This window comes from Zalophus californianus, chromosome 4, assembly GCF_009762305.2.
Source record: "Zalophus californianus isolate mZalCal1 chromosome 4, mZalCal1.pri.v2, whole genome shotgun sequence".
Classification (NCBI taxonomy): domain Eukaryota; kingdom Metazoa; phylum Chordata; class Mammalia; order Carnivora; family Otariidae; genus Zalophus; species Zalophus californianus.
In genome coordinates, this window is record NC_045598.1 from 72337553 (window position 1) to 72356508 (window position 18956).

At 38.8% G+C, this 18956-nt stretch overlaps 2 protein-coding genes across 2 annotated transcripts in view; one reads left to right on the forward strand and one right to left on the reverse strand.

Moving 5' to 3' along the window:
- The first annotated feature begins 1217 nt into the window (after positions 1-1217).
- The window catches only part of CLCA1 (chloride channel accessory 1), a 30061-nt gene continuing 12322 nt past the window's right edge, over positions 1218-18956 (forward strand). Inside the window, exons 1-7 of the mRNA XM_027608295.2 lie at positions 1218-1430; positions 6793-6933; positions 7638-7785; positions 10163-10268; positions 14089-14266; positions 17104-17322; positions 17871-18098. Coding sequence (XP_027464096.1) covers positions 1269-1430; positions 6793-6933; positions 7638-7785; positions 10163-10268; positions 14089-14266; positions 17104-17322; positions 17871-18098 — 1182 coding nt within the window. The 5' untranslated portion in view covers positions 1218-1268. The remainder of the gene's footprint in view (positions 1431-6792; positions 6934-7637; positions 7786-10162; positions 10269-14088; positions 14267-17103; positions 17323-17870; positions 18099-18956) is intronic.
- On the reverse strand, positions 2454-3026 carry LOC113930829 (ATP synthase subunit d, mitochondrial-like). Its single transcript, XM_035726938.1, has one exon. It carries the CDS (start codon positions 3018-3020, stop codon positions 2535-2537), a length of 486 nt encoding a protein of 161 aa, XP_035582831.1. The 5' UTR covers positions 3021-3026; the 3' UTR covers positions 2454-2534.

Consider the following 18956-nt stretch of genomic DNA (forward strand, 5'->3'; position numbering starts at 1 on the left):
ACTTTATAATTGAGCATTTCCACTCTACTTCATGGGACGCCTGGTTGGCTCAGTCATTAAGCGTCTGCCTTTGACTCAGGTCATGCCTGGGATCAAGCCCCGCATCAGGCTCTCTGCTCTGCGGGGAGCCTGCTTCTCCCTCTCCCACTCTACTTCAATGCTTCACTTTGGATTAAAGATTATGTACTTAAGCAGTAAGTTCTATTTATTAGCTATAAATACTAATCTAATTTTTATGAGCCAATGTCAAGGAAAGGAGGTGATCAAGGTGAATTGATTACTACAATGTGAAGGCCAAATGAAGTCACAGGATGAAGGGATATTTCAAGTAATTTGAATACAGTAAAATGGTGGACCAGTTTGAGTTTCCATCTGAGGTTCAGCAAACTTAAAAGTGTCTATGCAGTAGCTGGCAATCCATAACTCATGTTCTGAGAGATATGTACTTTCAATAAAATAATTCAGTGTTGTTAATTTTAATTATATTGACCAATGGGAGCTAAGGAATAGAGAAATAGAGGTCTGATGAGGAAACTGGAGGGAGTTTGCTTTGCACGGTGATATCTAAATTTTATCTTTTCTCTCCATTATAAAATATTCAGTAATATCTATGTTGCTTTCTAATGTTTTTTGGTGCAAGTGGATTCTGTAAGGGAGTACCGAGAGGTGATGAGGCTATGTCAAGATCAATGAGGGTTACAAAAAAAAAACAAGGCCACCATGGAAGTATAACTGGGTATATGGTTTATACTTAACAAATGCTGACTGAATATGCAGAACAGTCAGGCCTCCATGGGCAGGTGAGGGTTGGAGGGTGGTGTTGGGTGGGTCAGTGTCCCTGGTTGGCAAACATTTGTAATAAGTAAACATCTTTCAATGACCAAGCTGCTTGTCACCTGTGAGTCCCTCCAGGGAACCGGATGTGGGTTCCCCACCCTCATTCCCAGCATCTGGCACAGGTGAAGGCAAGGGTAATAATCCTTTCAAAATGAAATATTTGAAAGTACACAGAATTTGAGACTAAGCTATAGTTCCTTATAGAGGAGACAAATGCAATAGTGAAAGAATTTTGGGTCAAAGGGTTAAATACTTTGATAAACCATCTCTGATAGCTTGGAAAAAATGTGTGTCTATATATTCATGTATGTATACACACACACACACACACATATATATATATATACATATATATATATATATATATGGGTAAAGAAGACCTCTAAAAGCATCATTCTCCAAGGAGAGAAATCAAAGTGTGATGTACAACAATGGGGTCATTTAAGAGTTCTGTTTTCTTCTTGGTCCTTTATCTCCTGGAAGGGGCCCTGAGCAATTCACTCATTCAGCTGAATAATAATGGTTATGAAGGCATTGTCATTGCAATTGACCCTAATGTGCCAGAAGATGAAACACTCATTCAACATATAAAGGTAAGTTCAAAATGGTAATTATCCATGCTTTAAAAAAAATTTAAGTGTAATGTTGTGATAGAGCAAACGTGAGTTCTCTAACTCCAGCTGTGTGATACAGGCAAATTATTTTCATATCTGAGCCTGTTTCTTCAGCTGTAAAATGGCAATAATAACACTAAACTACTAGGATTCTTGTGATAATAAATGCAGTACACATAACTCAGAGTTTGATATGTTGTTGATGCTTAATAAATGACTGGTTGCAGACGATTTCACTGAAAACTATTTAGTTTCCACTAAGGTAGGGCCAGCATCATTTGACAGAAGTTGTGAGATACGGGGAGGATAATTCCTTTGCTTGATTTTACCATTGGCTTATATCAGATTCTCCTTTTATGGTCCTAATTGTAACCCCCTTGTCTGTTATCCTAATATAGGAGCCCAGGAGGCAAATCTCTGATTTTAGAACAATCCTGACCCTTCCAATGAGAGGAAACTGTGCATTTTACCAGCCTCCATGCAAGGAACTCTCTCAGGGCTGCTGGGCAGCCTCAGCTCACTTGTTACTTCTCCTATGGGGGAAGGAAAAACTAGGGAAAAAGACTTTCTGTTCTGGCAGAGGCATCTAATTGCTGTAAGGTGGAGGGATTAGAGAGGTCGTGTGCAACAGAAAACAGCTAAGAATAAGAAGGAAATGTCTTATAAAAAGGCTGTAGCACATCCAGAGGCAGTATTGTATAATGAGCAAAAGTATTAGCCTGTAAAATGGGAATAATAATGAGTACCTTCCTCATAGGACTTTGTGAGGATTCAATGTAACAATGCATGAATATAAGGGAAGTGGAGTGAAAGGTATATGGGAACGCTGTACAATTTTTGCATGTCTTCTATAAGCCTAAAATTATCTCAAAAATTAGAAAAAAAACTTCAAAAACGTATGCATAGTACCCGGTACATAGTAAGAGCTCAATAAATGGTAGGCACAGTCATCAATCACCAGTCCCACTTTTAATCCATCTAGATGGAAAGTGTTCCTCCCTCTTTTTTTTTTTTCACCGTATCATTATTTTTAATGTCCAGCATTTACAACACGAGGGCCAGAGCTTTCTCCCCAACTCAAGTTTATAAATTCTCAATTGGCTTGTGAGGCCAATAGGGATACTTCTTCTTGTCTAATCTGGTTTCTGGGAAGACTTCACTCAGGTCCTCAATGGTCATCTGATCAAATGGAATTATGTTCCTCATCTTCTCCAGCTCTTTTTCATATTCCTCAATCCTGGCCTTTGAGAGAGACAAAAACTCGGCACAACTTCTCACATCTTCTTTTTCTTCAGCATCCACCTGAGCAGTATATTTATCCTCTGGCACAGGAACCTTCAGGGCATTAAACTTCTTCTCAAAGCCATCTACCAAACCAGCCTTCGCCACATCGGCCTTGTAGTAAGCCCAGTCGATAGCAGGTGGTTTCTCAGGGAGAGTAGCCAATCTGGAGGTAAGTGTCTCATGCCAGGATTTCAGGGAGTTAGCAATGGCCTTCTGGTTTCGGGGTATGATCTCCCCAAAAGCTACCCAGTCAATGGTTTTTAGAGCAAGTTTTCGCGCAGCCATCTTGAGATCCTTCACCGACCCCCAAGCATTCCTCCCTCTTAATAAAGCCAAAGGGACTGAAGCTTTTTTTCTGGGCAAAGTTCCTGAGTGTGAGCTCAGAAGTTAGTAGTGCAAGCGCTCCAACGTTCGCCTCCAAACGTTCCTTGCTCTCAGCAGAAGCAAGGCTAGAAAGATGGAGTTTGGAGAGAGAACCATCTCTATCACCAATAGCAGTTTAGGGTTGGAGAAGTGCAGCAGTTGATGGGGTGCGGGGAGCTTACCTGTTGAACTGGAAGACTATCAGGTTTACCACCAATTGGTGAAAGAGAAATTCACACCCTTTAAAATCTCTCAATATCAGAAACCTTGGGTAAGTTTTTGATTACCTCTAACTTTAAGAATAGCATGAGCAAAAATGAAGTAGCCACTTGGAGCAACAAAGTGTGGAAGAAAAATGTGGCCAGCGATGTTTCTGTCTGTGGCTGGACAGTCAGTGGGGCTCAGGAATTGCCAGAAGGAGGATACAGATGCCTTATCTCGAATGACAAAGGTCATTTGTATTTATATGGTGCTTTAGAGTTTTCAAAGTGCTTTCACCTAATATCTTTGGGGGTTTTCCTCCTGAAAAAAATGTACTTCTCACTACAATTATTAAATCAACTTTCTGGTAGAAGTCCTAAATGTGTTGGCTATAAGATAAGTTGGTTTCCACATCTTCTTTACAAAAGGAACACTGGTAAGGGCAGTAAGTGTGCTCAGTGTCCCTGAGTAGTTAATAAAAGTGGTTTCCTCCCTATTTGATGTTCCAATCTACAGAGTTGAGGGAGGCCACTGTGGGCTTTGCTGCCATTCCTGGCCATCCCTCACTCTGCTTTCTGAGGGGATTTTCTCCCTCCTGCCCTTGTGGGGACAGAAGTCTCTAAGTCAGCTCTTAATACCAGCTTCAGCTGGGCCGTCCCCAACATTTTTCCACCTGCAAGACCGGCAGATGGCGCTGCAGCAGTTCTATCCACTGCACCTACACTCTACCTAGTATTAGGGAAGCAAGAGGAGCACATTCACAAGGTGAGGGAATGAGAGTCAGGGAGAAACTCACTCTCTGTGTGTCTTCTCTCTGTCACACACACACACACACACACACACACACACACACACACACACACACAATACACAGTTGGAGTAGTTTGGGGTCTCCTCAATGCATGGGAGCCCAGGCACCTCCTGACTTGGCACTCCTGCACAGTTACAGCTCATCATAACCACTTTGTTCATTCATTCATTTGTTCATTCATCCAACAAATATTTACAGAGCATTTACATTATGTTGGCCCCAGGAATCCAGTGATGAACAATATGCTATCCTTGTCCTTAAGGAATAACCGGCCCACCCTATAAACTGTTATCCTCAACTTTCTCCAAACCTCAGTACTTTAAATGTGTATTTGGACATGAGGTCATCTTCTCAAAACCTGGAACAGATGCTGAAGCAAAGCTCCCTAATTAATGGTTCTATTAAAACACGGAAGACAAGAGCATTTCATGCTGCTTATTCTTCCGGGGGAGACTAAAAATTCACATTTCACAAGTCAAATTGTGATACAATACTTTAATGTCGGAAGGTTTATACCGACTTTTCAACTTTTTTGTGATCTTGACTCAGTGTTTTTATTTCTAAAAATGATACAATGTTAAATTCTCCTAGTGACTGTTAAAAATCTGGCTTTGGGGGAAGAAGGAAATGCAAACCATTACAAGAACTTTTTAAAAAATATCCAGGCAGCCATTATTATTATCACTATCTGAAAGGAGTGGAAACCGAGGCTCTTAGAGATAAAATAAATTCCCCAAGTTTATCCCCTTAGGAAGTGTCAGAGCAGGAGTCACTCCTGCATCGATGCATGAGTGCTGCTTCCCCATGTATGATGAACTGTTTCTGCCCCTCAGGCCAGCCCCATCAGGCACTGGAGTCTATCTAGTCACTCTGGTCTGCTCCAGCAAGGACTTTGCTCCTGCAACAATCCCTTTTTCTCTTACATTATCTGGTTTTTTTTTTTTTTCCATTAGCGTATACATATGGTATAATAGTTCCTATTTTTAAAAAACAAATAAACAAAACAAACCCCCTTGTCCTGGGGGCGCCTGGGTGGCTCAGTCATTAAGGGTCTGCCTTCGGCTCAGATCCCAGCCCCACATGGGGCTCCCGGCTCCACAGGAAGCCTGCTTCTCCCTCTCCCACTCCCCCTGCTTGTGTTCCTGCTCTCACTGTATCTCTTCCTGTCAAATAAATAAATAAAATCTTTAAAAAAAAAACAAAAAAACCCTTGCCCTGAAGCCCTCCTTCAGCTACTTCTTCATTTCTCCATTCCTCTTTAATTTATAGAAAAACTTCTTGACCTGTTGTCTGTATTCACCGCCTCTGCTTCCTCATCTATTCTTTTGGACTCACTCATTTGGAGCTATCATCTCTATTCCACTAAAATGGATCATTCAGGTTGCTAAATCCATTGCTCAGTTCTTAGTCCTCACCATACTTGATTGCTCAGTAGTAGTAGACACCAACAAGCACTCTCTCCTTCCTGAAACATTCTCAAGCCAGTGCCTTCTGACTTCCTCCCCGTGCACCTGCCACTCCCTGAGTCTCATTTGCTGGCTCCTCCTCACCACACCTCTAAATGCTGGGGGCCTCAGGGTTCAGTCTTCAGCCCTCTTTTCTCTTTTATCTATACTTGTTTGGGTGCTTTTCAGTGGTTTTGGTCCTAGTAGACCCAATGCCCCTTTGGATAATAAATCTCTTATAATACCCCCTGTACTGTCTTGGCATGAAGCAGCTCAGGGAATCTGCAGAGGCATTTATAATTTAACACCAAGGCTCTTTCATTTTAGGGAAATAAAGTTAGGTGTAACTTGAAGATAAATTAATTATGCCACTTCCTTATATTGAACACTTGGTACTATACTAATAATAAATGCTCTCATAACATTTAGTTAACCCCAAAATTATTATAGTGATATCAGCAGGGCTGAAGTACTCATTTTGAGTTTCTCTCTCAGTACTACTTGGTGTGTGACTTTGAGACCTATACTCTCTAATTGTCAGTTTCCCCCTTAAAGGTTTATTGATCCTCAAAAGAGCAAATGAAATGAAACCAATAGCTAACATTTATTTTTTTTTAAGATTTTATTTATTTATTTGACAGAGAGGGGGAGAGCACAAGCAGGGGGAGAGGCAGGCAGAGGGAGAGGGAGAAGCAGACTCCCCACTGAGCAGGAAGCCAGATGCAGGGCTTGATCCCAGGACCCTGGGACCATGATCTGAGCCAAAGGCAGTCGTTTAACCAACTGAGCCACCCAGGCACCCCAACAGCTAACATTTCATAAGCACTTGCGCTGAGTAAACATGGTCCAAAGTGTTTTCTTGCCTTCCCTTAATCCTCACAACAACTTTATGAGCTAGTCACTAGAATATTTTCCACTCTACACATGGAGAAATTGAGGTTCAGGAGGGCTTGAGGAAATTGCCTGATGTCCTAATGTAAGTGGGGGATCCAGAATTAGTGCCTGCCTCTGGGGTCTGCATTGTCAACCATTACTCTGTGACACACAACATGTGGTAAGTGCTCAGAAAAGGTTAACTATTATTATTAATAAAAGGTAATTCCACATTTCCCCTTCTCATCTTAAATAACTAGGTCTTTGCAAATGTGAAATACAGGTGTAAATTTGAATGATTGGCAACTTTGCCTATTTTCTGTCATAATTGTGTGCTGGTTATATATGTTTTCTTTTTTCCCAGGACATGGTGACCCAGGCATCTCCATATCTGTTTCAAGCTACAGAAAAAAGATTCTACTTCAAAAATGTTGCCATTTTGATTCCTGAAAAATGGAAGACAAAACCTGAGTATGTGAGACCAAAACTCGAGACCTACAAAAATGTGAGAATATCAAGTTCTTTTTTTCAAATTCAATTTCCTTCTCTGATTCAGATTTTTTTCATCAAAATATTCTAGAATCAAATGAACTTGTTTCAAAATCCTCCTATGTGAATAAGGTCAATTTATTTGCTGATATTGATGTGGGAACAAAGGCAGATGAAAAATTACAATTATTAAGTTTCCTTCCTACCTACAGCCCACTGACAAGTCCTTAAGGCAGGCAGAATGACATTCCTCTAGGGACTCAACTGCCTCCATGTTGATACTTTGCTAAGGGCAAAAGGCAACCTTAGCCCAACTTCCAGGACCGCATAAGTCTACTTTAACATATAAAAATTCCTTTGGAGACTTCCTTTATCTCTACCCCCCAAGATACATGTAGGCAATCATCCCCCAAGCATATGACCTACCAATATACATCTGAAGGGACTCATGATTGAGTTTTTACTAAACAGTAATAAATGACGTTTCCTAACAATAGCTAGCCTCCTCAGGATCCTGGAAACCTTGTTTCCAAAATACTCGGGAGGCTTATACTACCTCTAACCCCCTCTTTCTGCCCCTGGGTCCTGTCCCCATGCTTTAATTAAACCACCTTTTTGAACCAAAGATGTCTCAAGAATTCGTTCTTGACCATTGGCTTCGAAACCTAATGTTTTTCCTACATCAATATTTGGTAATAATGACTTCTTCTTAAATTTAAGGCTGATGTTCTAGTTGCTGAACCGAATCCCGCAGGTAATGATGAACCATACACGGAGCAGATGGGGAAATGTGGAGAAAAGGGTGAAAGGATTCATTTCACTCCTGACTTCCTAGCAGGAAAAAAGTCAGATATATACGGATCACAAGGTAGGGGTAGAGAGAAAATATTCTGCTATATTTCTCACAGTTTAATAATTTTATGTTCAAAGTAGATCAGCAATCAACAGGATCTGAGTAAGCATATATAAGCAAAATAAACTATTATAACTTTCACTTAAAATAGGGAATCAGAATAGTGCATTTTTCAGTTAAAATTTAATTTCTTCATATTTAGCATACATGTGTAAATGTAGTATTTTTAATTTTTAGAGATTGTTATCGGGTAGTATTAGTATGATATAATAACTGTAAGATAGTTTAATATGTATTATTAGGTTTCTATGGATCTGTGGTGGGGGTGGGAAACATCTAAACAAATTAAACCTCCTGCCTGCAATTCAGGTAGTAGCCACCAGATGGCAGAGATGCACAGTGCTAAATGGATAAACTGCAGATGGCTGTTGAGTAGGTGTGGTATGGGACTCAAGCATGTGCATTTTTAATAAGCTCCCAGATGATGCTGATACTGTGAGGCCATGGACCCCACTTTGAGTACCAGACAGAATATCTTGGATTGTAGCTCTCAAAAACCCGTGACTAAAGAAAAAGTCCAATTTTCCTTCACAAAATAAACTATCATTCCCATATGAGCTATTTAGAGCAATCTTTGAAGAAAATATTAAAAGAAACAAGCAATGGAGTATACATAATATGTGCTTTCCAAGTATAATCAAATATGATTAGTTTTAGATAATTAGGTTAACTAATAACTAGCACTAGTTTTCTTCACTATCTTGAAAAGATTAGAACCAGTTTGATTTTCTTCATTTAAATGGGCAAGGCAGAGAAAACAAACAAAAGAGTGCTAGCACCTCCATACTCCACCCCCAAATACACTAGAACACTGACAGATCTTATCAGAAAGAGGTGTCAAACAAATGTACCTCTTTGTTGTTCTTTTACAACACTCCGTCTCAACTCCATAACAAATAGAAAATATCCAACATATGGCTCAATATGTGTTGAACTGATTTACCTAACTGCCCCCTCCTACTCCTGAGCCCACCTTAGCCATCATGGTCACCACATAAAACGTCATTCCTTTATAATCTTTCCTTTCTGTATTGTGACTCCATGCCTGCTCCCCAACAACCTACTCTTCCCTTTAAGAGGTCATCAGTATTCCCCAGCACTGATAGAATAGTCTAAATCTTCAATGTGATATACTAGGTCTTTCTTAGCATGTACCCTCTCATTTAACCTTCCAAATTCAGCCTACCTAGGAATTTACATTCCAGAAAAACTGAGCTGAATATAAGTCACTAAGATTCATGCAAATTTAACAAATACTCACTGAGTAACTATTCAGTTCTAGGCACTGTTGCCAAGGCAAGACAATGAAGAAGTCACGGTGTCTGTTCTTATGGAGACAAGTGTCTAGCGCAAGAGACTAGCATGTAAGCAGCAATGAAAATATAACATGATAAGTTCAGTAATGGAATATAATGAAAGTGCAAAGGAGGGGTATCTGGACTAGTTTGAGGATGTCAGAGGCTTCTAGGTGGCTATAAGCCTGATTTTGAAAGAAAAGTAGGAGTTATCCAGATGGAGAGATGGAGAGAGTATTCTGAGCCAGAGGAAAAATATGTGAAAAGAACCAGAGATGAGCAAGAGCATGGTGTGACTCTAGAAAGTAAAAGGAGTTTAGGGATTCACTGTGATTTGGAGTTTTGGAAGTGGGTTAAGAACAGCAAGAAATATGGCTACAGAGAGGAGCAGGGTCTGGATCATCAGGAACCTTGTATGCCAAGTTGAGAAATTGGATTTAACCTGAGCACCATAAGGGTGCCACTGAAGACTAGCGATATGGAGGCCGGGGGGGGGGGGGGGCGGCTATTGCAGTGATTCAGGAATAGGAACAGTAAGACTAGAAAGATGAGACTTGGTCAAAGCAAAAAGGCTGTGGTGTAGTAGGCAGGCCTTGAGAGTTAACCAGATATGAGCCATGAGGGAGAAGGACGTACTGGGGATGCTGCCCAGGTTGTGAATGCCTCTGGTTCACATAGCAGCCTGCACTGACTTCCATCATGACACTTACACCACTTGGGATTTAGTTATCTGGTCATCTGTGTCATCTGCTAGACCGTGAGCTGTGTAAGGACAAGGAAGTTGTTTTATCTTTGTATGAGTAACTGCCTGGCAGTTACTAGCATCTAATTAACATCTGAGGAGCCAAAATAAGTAGTTACATTTTAAAGAAATGTGCAGTTGTTATTTGATTTTCTCTAAGGAAATCAAACCTTTAGTTGAAAAAAAATTAACATAGCAAAGAATAATGATGTTCGGAAAAATTACTTTCTCCCAGTGTGAGAAGATAATTTTGCCATTCTTACTGTAATTGGATGTTTAAAATATTTTCTTACAGAAAGGGTCTTTGTCCATGAATGGGCTCATCTACGATGGGGGGTATATGATGAGTATGATAATAACAAGAAATTCTATTTATTCAATGGAAAAAGAGAAGCAGTGAGGTATGTATACTTTGATTTAATTTTTCCCAAACTATTTTAAGTTGCAACAAATTTTTTCAGGAATTGATGATTTCTAAAATATCAGGTATTTCGTCTTATTTTTGATCTCTCATTCTTAGTGCCTTCTTTTTCAGCTTCCCAAAAAACTACCACTTTTGTTCACTTTATAAGTGCTTCAATTATTTGAATTCTCTACTCTGCAGCTACAAATCATTTGCCTCTTTGTGTGTTTGTGTGTATATGCATGCAACTAGAAGAAATCTGCAGGTGCTACATTCAGTGTCTCCATCTTCCTGCATCAGAATCAGGGACATAAACAAATCTGATGTGATTCTTCAGTGACTTCAGGGCAGAATGATATCTATGTGGACTTCATCAGTATGAATGGGCCTGGGAGGGACTGTAGAACTTAAAAGAATGACAATCCAAATATTAAAACAAAACACAATTTATCCCCGTTAAAAAAAAATTTTTTTTAATTCGAGAGAGAGAGAGAGAGAGAGAGAGAGAGAGAGAGAGCCATGAGCAGGAAGGAGGGGCAGAGGAAGAGGGAGAAGCAGACTCTCTGCTGAGCAGGGAGCCCGATGCAGGACTCAGTCCCAGGACTCCAGGGTCATGACCCGAGCCGAAGGCAGACGCTTAACTGATTGAGTCACCTGGATGTCTCCATCCCAATTTAAATTAAACTTTCTGTGGTGTCAATAGAAAGCAAACTGAGTACTTGTAAAGTACTCTTGGCTGCCATTATTTTATGAGTGAGCTCAATTTCAGTGAATATAAACTTCTTTAGCACAAACAGGAAAGACAGGGAACTTCCTAATTTACTTTAAAGAGCTAGCATAACTCAGATACTAAAACCTGAAGGTTTTTAGTATCCAATGCCCCCCCACCCCACCCCAGGCAGGGCACCTGGTTGACTTTTTAGATGAATGGTAAAGAAAATGTGGTATATATATTATATATTCTATCATATATATAATATATACATATTCCATTCAAACTCTGTTATATGGAATGGAATAATATATTCCATTATATATAATGTTAATATAATATATATAAAATGGAATATATATATATATATACACACACACATATACATATAATGGAATACTACTATTCAGCCATAAAAAGGGAAATCTTGTCATTTGCAACTACATGAATGGAGTATAATGCTAAGTGAAATAAGACAGAGAAAGACAAATGCTATATGATTTCACTCATGTAGAATTTAAGAAACAAAACAAATGAGCAAAGGAGAAAAAAACAGTGATAGAGAGACAAACCAAGAAATAGACTCTTAACTAACTGAACAAACTGATGGTTACCAGAGGAGGTGTGGCTGGGGGAATGGGTAAAATAGGTGATGGGGATTAAGAAGTGCATTTGTCTGGCGCCTGGGTGGCTCAGTTGGTTGAGCGACTGCTTTCGGCTCAGGTCATGATCCTGGAGTCCCAGGATTGAGTCCCACGTCAGGCTCCTTGCTCAGTGGGGAGTCTGCTTCTCCCTCTGACCCTCTTCCCTCTCGTGCTCTCTCTCTCTCATTCTCTCTCTCTCTCTCAAATAAATAAATAAAATCTTAAAAAAAAAAGAAGTGCATTTGTCATGATAAGCACCAGGTAATTAAAATAAATAAATTAAATTAAATTTAAAAAATTTTAAAGTAGGGGAAACTCTAAGCAATGTGAAAATCAATATGAAGAAAACAACAAAATCCTTCTAAAAGGGCTTAAAAGACTATCAAGATAAATTGGGAGACTTTCAATTCATGGAAGTTGTAAATTCAACCCAAATTAATATACAGGTTTTATGAAATTATTTAAAATGCTAACAAGATTTTTTAAAAAGAATAATAGTAATAATAAAGGGAATAATAATAAAGGGAATAATAATAAAGGGAAATTCTACTTATTGAATTTTAAATATACATTAATGCTACTTTAATTAAAACAATGTGGACTGACAGACACATATATAATTTATTTTAATACAGCTAGAATTACAAAGCTATGAGGAAAGGCAGAATTTCTTAAGATATCAGGACAATTTTTAAATGTGTGGGGAAAAAATTAATAGACCCTCCTCCAATTAGATGGACTCATTATATAGAGAGAATAGGAAAAACTAGAAGAATATTAACTCTTTTGTGGTGAAGGTCTTTCTATGCATTCAAGAGTTGGAAAAAGATATAACTAAAAGAATATTTGGCAACCTAAGAACTAAAATTGCTGTTGTACACAAATCAAACATAAACTAAATAAAAAGGTAAAAACAAAACAAAGTATTAGAAAAATTCAGAAACCAGGCTTTTAAGAGCTTAGTATTGTAACTCATAATGAACTTTTAAAAACCATAAGGAAAACAGTAACACTCTTAACAGAAAAATCGACACTGGAGAAGAATAAATAATTCACCAGAGAAATAAAAATGGCTGATAAACATATAATAAATGTTCAGACTTACTAGTAATCAAAGAGGCACAAATTTGACAAAGATGAGAATCTCAGTGGGATGAGCACTCCCACAGATGGCTGTTAGAGGCATGAATTCGCACAGCTTTCCTGGAAAGCAATTTGATGACACATATCAAATCTGTGAAATTTTTCTTTTTTGATCCAGTAATTTCATGTTTAAAATTCCATTTTAAGGCGTGCCTGGATGGCCCAGTCAGTTAAGCATCTGCCTTCGGGTCAGGTCATGACCCCAGGGTCCTGAGATCAAGTCCGGAGTCAGGCTCTCTGCTCAGTGGGGAGCCTGCTTCTCCCTCTCCCTCTGCCTTCTGCTCCCCCTGCTTGTGCTCTCCCTCTCTCTTTCTGTCAAATAAATAAATAAATAAATAAATAAAATCTTTTTAAAAATCCATTTTTTTAGTGTATCAACAGACTTTAAAATGTTCAGACTTTCACTCTGGGAATCAATTCTGCAGCAAACTTGGAAACAGTGTCAAAACTTTATGTGAATTTTTATTTATTCATTGAAGTTTTACTTTTAGTACTGACAAATTGGGGAGAAAGCAAATTAAATAAGTTAGACTAGATTTATATTATAGTATCAAAACATACAGCTATTAAAATCACATTTTAAAATAATATGAATTATAATAATATATTAAAATCTTAAATATGCTCATACACCAAGTTTTTTAAAAGCAGGAAGCAAAGTTATATGGGCAATGTTATGCTGATACATAGAGAAGAAAATACTTCAACATGTTAACAGTAGCTTATTTCTGATGGTGGGACATGATTTTTCCTTTTCTTCTTTATACTCTTGCTATTTTCAAATTTCCTATAGTGTTCATATATTATTTATAGTCTCAAAAAATAAAATGTTGGGTAAAAGCAGTCCATTTATAATAGACACAAACTCATAAGCATATAAGGAAAAATCTAAAATACCTATGAACATATAAGAACTATGTAAAAATTGTATGATATAAACTAACTGGAAAAGAACACCAGGGAATGTCTGCAAGCCTTTTAAGGGAAACAAAAGAGAGCTCCTGATTTTCTAGGAATGAGGGTCTTAGATGAGGAGGTGGCTAAGGTCTTGGATCCTTATTAATTCTGATGACAGTCATAAGCCAGACTTAGCTTTTCTGTTGCATAGAAACAAATTCTATACCATTTTGGGAACCCTTCAAATACTTTCGGGCAAACAAAAATGACACTGATGTGGATTTAATAATTTTGCCATTTAAGGTGATATATTTGTTCATTGAAACAAAAGAGGAAGTTGTAGACATCAGAACAACCTGACCAGAGTCTAACCCTCTGAAATGATTACAGCACCTAAACTTCTAATCTTAATATATTCTCAGATGTTCGACAGGTATTACTGGTAAACATAAAGTACAACACTGTCAGGGAGGCAGCTGTATCCCCAAACCATGCAAAATCGACACAGCAACAGGGCTGTACAAAGAAGGGTGCGAGTTCCTACCTTCTAGAGACCAGACCGAGAAGGCTTCCATAATGTTTTCGCCAAGTATTGGTTCCGTAAGTACCCTGTTCTTCTTTTTCTTTCTTGGCACTTACGAATTTAGTGAGGTTCTTATCCCTGATTGCTGCAAGAAAGGATCAAATTTTCGGAAATCACCAGTGAGCAGCTGATTCTCTGTGCGACAAGCTGGGAGTACAAAATCAGGAATAAATTCATATCTTCCCCCTCTGTCCATTCTTGCAGCTCCATTATCTCCCTCCCACAAGCTTGGAGTTTCAGTGCTTAGAATTACTTCAAATATCCTTAAAGGCAGACAAGCACAAAAAATTTTAGTTAAATAAGAAATATACCCAAGAGGATCAGACACTTCTTTTTATTTCTTAATAAGAACATGATCAGTAGCCTTAAATTTAACTTACAGAGATCTTTTCAGCCTGCATATTTGCTTTTGGTTGGTTAACTGAAATTTTCTATATTTTTAAGAGCATTGGTGAAGGAACTTGTAAGGAGTTTGTGCATAGTTTTAATAGGTTTAAGTAGTTTTAAAGTAGTTTCTAATGTTTTTTTTTTTTTTTTAATGACCAACGGGTCATAAAATAAACTTGATAAATTATCCTTTAGTGTAACTAAACATTTTGGCAAATCGGCACAAACTAAACCTAAATGCATCAGTTAACCACTGACTAAAGTCAGTGGAGAGACTTTGTGGGGAGTCTCTTATCTTTCAGCCTCTTATATAAAATTATGTTTTCCTTTTGGATTAGAGGGTGAAGTAACTTGTAAGAGTTACTGGTGGCATAAGTTTTTAAAATGTGATGTACCATGGTTCAAAAGGCCCATCCTTCAGTCTGGCTTTGCAGTCCATTTCTAGATTTACTCAGAAATTTTCAAGAGGGGGATGCCTGGGTGGCCCAGTCGATTAATTGTCTGCCTTCTGCTCAGGTCATGATCCCAGAGTCCTGGGATTGAGTGCCGCATCAGGCTCCTTGTTCAGTGGGGAGTCTGCTTCTCCCTCTGCCTGCCACTCCCCCTGCTTGTGCTCTCTCTCTCTCTCTCTCTTTCTCTCTCTGATAAATAAATAAATAAATAAATCTTTAAAAAAATGAAAAAATAAAAGTATTTGTTAAAAAAATAAAAAGAAAAACTTTTAAGGGGGGCCCAGATTTAAATTAAATCTGTTGTAAATTAACCACAAAGTTAAATTTGATATACAGTCAGGTTTGGGAACCTCTGCCTGCAGTTTGCCTGTAAGTTTTTCAGATCCCCTGCTAAAACAGAGCCTTATGATATTATGGAAACACAACCAAAATGACCTGGGAAATGCAAATAAAGAGGAAAATAAGTGTTTTACAGCTAATGATTACTTTCTAAATTACTAGAATCTTGGATATTTAGGATTTTTAATTGAATAATACTATGAATAATAATCTGAGAGGAAGAATGAGGTTATACATTCTTTGCATACTGTGGCTCCTTTTTTAATCCCCCAAATGCTAAGATATAAATGCTTAATGAAAGGGGAGGAAACTCATTTATCGGCTATGTTCGTATGGACCCTATTCCATATGTTCTCATGTAATTCTTGCATAATAACTACTGCCCGATTAAAAAAAAACCTGACATACAGATTTTAGGGTTACTTAAAAAACAACAAACTTATATTGAGCTTTTATTATGTGTCAGACACTAAACCAAGTTTTGAGGAAGCAAAATTTAATGAGACAATTTTCTGTCATAGATAGGTTTATAGCCCAGTAAGTGTACTAACAATGTTAAAGGGGTCTTACTGAAGTATCTCTAGGGTACTGTGAAGCCACAGGGCTGAGTGAAAATTCTTTGGAGGGGTAGGAAATGAGAAAACATTTTGAAAATGACCTTTTGGCTGGAACAAGAGGGTAAAGTTCACAATGCAGAAGACAGAGGAAGAGGAATTCCTTGACAAAGTGGGAAACCATGACCAAAGGCAAGTTTAAGAACTTACGGATTACACTAGGGGGAAATTAGAGACTTGGAATGTACAGCCAGAGTGAGGCTGGAGAGTGAAGCAAAATCTAAATCATGGAGATTGCTATTTGATATGTGAAAAAGTCCAGAAATAGTGTGTGAGCAATGAGGAGCCACCAAAGGGTCTTGAGCAAGGGGTAAGAAAGAAGCTGTTCTTGGAAACTATGGGTAGACCATTTGGAGGGCAAACAAGATGGAAAAGTCAGATAGGAGACCAAAATAGTCTGATACAGGGACCATGAGGATTTGAATGATGGAGATTCCAACGGAGAAGGAGAAAGATGATGAACTGGAGAGATAGTGAAATAGATGGCTCTTGGTTATTCTGTAGAGGGAAGAAGATAGGATTTCCTGATGTAGGTGCCTGGGTGGATAGTGTGGTGACATCAAGTTAGAAAATACATGAGGAGGAGGAGCGGAGTTAAAGGAAAGGTGGTGAGTTCAATTATGAACACATGACAGGTTGAGGAGCCGGTGGGGCATCTTAGTGGAAAGAGCTGGAATGCAGGGTGTTGGTAAGTGAGTGGGAAGTAAGGAAGTGAGTGGGAAGTAAAAGGATGGAGAAATAAGATGGTACCAGCAGAGAAATGTTAAGAAGTGGGTGGTTTGAAGACAGTGGTGACAGCTTGAAATGACAAATTTGAGAAGTAGGAAGGAAGCCAGGAGCAGATAAATAGATTGCTGAGTAGTACGAAGGGTCCAATGAGGTTGAAGATGTGGTATGAGATAGGAAGTCTGAATTATGACTGTGAATTTCCCCAGGAGTGCCCTGCAGCGATTGTGGGATTAAGCCAAATTTACAGGTTAGCAGGGCAGACTAGGAAGGAGGACAAGGGATTTAAATATCCTTCTCTATTGTTTATCTCTATAATTTTACTGACAATTTCAGGTGGTTGAATTTTGTACAGAAAAAAACCACAATAAAGAGGCCCCAAACCCGCAAAACAAACAATGCAATCTCCGAAGCACCTGGGAAGTAATTAAGGATTCTGAGGACTTTAAGAAAACCACTCCTATGACAACACAGCCACCTGCACCCACATTCTCATTGCTGCAGATTGGACAAAGAATTGTGTGTTTAGTCCTTGATAAGTCTGGAAGCATGTCGGTATGTTCACTGGGTCTTGGTCTTCAGGATGCTGCTCTCACATTTGTGTATGATATGATCTGGACAACAATTTGTAACAAGCTGGGAATAAACGCAATCCTTAGAGTCAGAACAGTCACAACAATAACATTACCATCAGAAACACCCACTTCAACTCTATTCAACAGAAATTCAGCAGCAAGTGTCTCATTTGCCAAATTAAATTAGCTTTCAATTTATGAGCAAGATCTGCTGAAGTACATAGCCTTGACATCTTTTAATGTTTCACTGACAATATGTACGTCTATAGAACTATTATCAAAGCAGTAATAATCTAACTAAAGGCTAATCTGGCTTGATCTTTTAGGGCTATTCAAACAAAGGCCCTAAAATTCTACCCAAAGATGCTACTAATTATAAAGGATTATATATATAAAGCCCCTTAAATAAGCTTGTAGTCATTTACTCGATGTTAAGGCAGCCACTTCCAAATTTCCTCTACCCTGTTTTGTTATTAGTCTGCTCATCTGAACTCAACCTGACTGCTTTTCTTCTACTTCTCCATTCAGAATGGTAACCGCCTTAAACGACTGAATCAAGCCGGCAAACTTTTCCTTCTGCAGATAGTTGAGCAAGGGTCCTGGGTTGGGATGGTGACATTTAACAGTGCTGCCCAGGTACAAAGTGAACTCGTACAGATAAACAGTGCCGCGGAAAGGGATGCGCTCACCAAAAGCTTACCGACAGTGGCCTCAGGAGGAACGTCCATCTGCAGTGGGCTTCGATCAGCATTTGCTGTAAGACAAGTTCCCCCGTCATTTGTCAATGTTTACAATTTCTGTTTCCCTAAACTTATCTCCGTTTTCAACAAAATTAAGTCAAATTTTCTCTAATATTTAAGTTCTTTCATAAAAGAGCACCTACCTACCTTTCTAGGTTCCCGTACCAGGGACTCTCTTCCAGGTGTCCTATGTCTCAGCAACTTGGATCGCTTGTCCTTCGGTGCTTCCACACCTTTGCCAGGCTCCCCACTTAGAATACTTTCTCCTGCCTCTTCTGTCCTTCAAATCACATTCATTCTTCAAAGATTCATCCCAGACATCACCTACTTCTGGACATCTTTCCTGATTCTTTCAACTGTACAGAATCACTCTTTCTACATTCTGTGAAGTTTAACAAAAAATTTCTTATGACTTCTAGGCTCTTCTGTATGATTTTCTAATCACACGCTTCACTCAAGCAAAATTTCATTAGGGATAGGACTTATCTCTTTACCTCCCAGGCTGCTGCACAGTATCTTTTATACGGAAGGTTCTCAATAAAATTGAATTATTTGAAAGCACCTGATGCTTACTTGCTCCAAATACATAATCCAATATTCCATAGTTATTTAGAAGATATTTACCCCATGAAAAAAGAATAAGAGGCTGAAAGAAACTGGCTTATTAAGGTCTCAGAATCTCTGTGGCATCTTGGGCAGCTCAGCCTTCTGCCTGATAGGGGGCACAACACGTCCATGGGGCTGTTCCAGATTCCCAAGCAGCAGCAGGAACATTTGGTTTCCAGCTCACACTATTGCATGTGGACAACAGACAACCATTTCCTCAAATTCTTCTGTCCCCTGAGACCTTTTATTCCACCTTGAAATTCAGTTC

Coding starts and splice junctions, on each gene's coding strand:
- LOC113930829 (XM_035726938.1), bottom strand. CDS start 3,020: ATGGCTGCGCGAAAACTTGCTCTAAAAACCATTGACTGGGTAGCTTTT.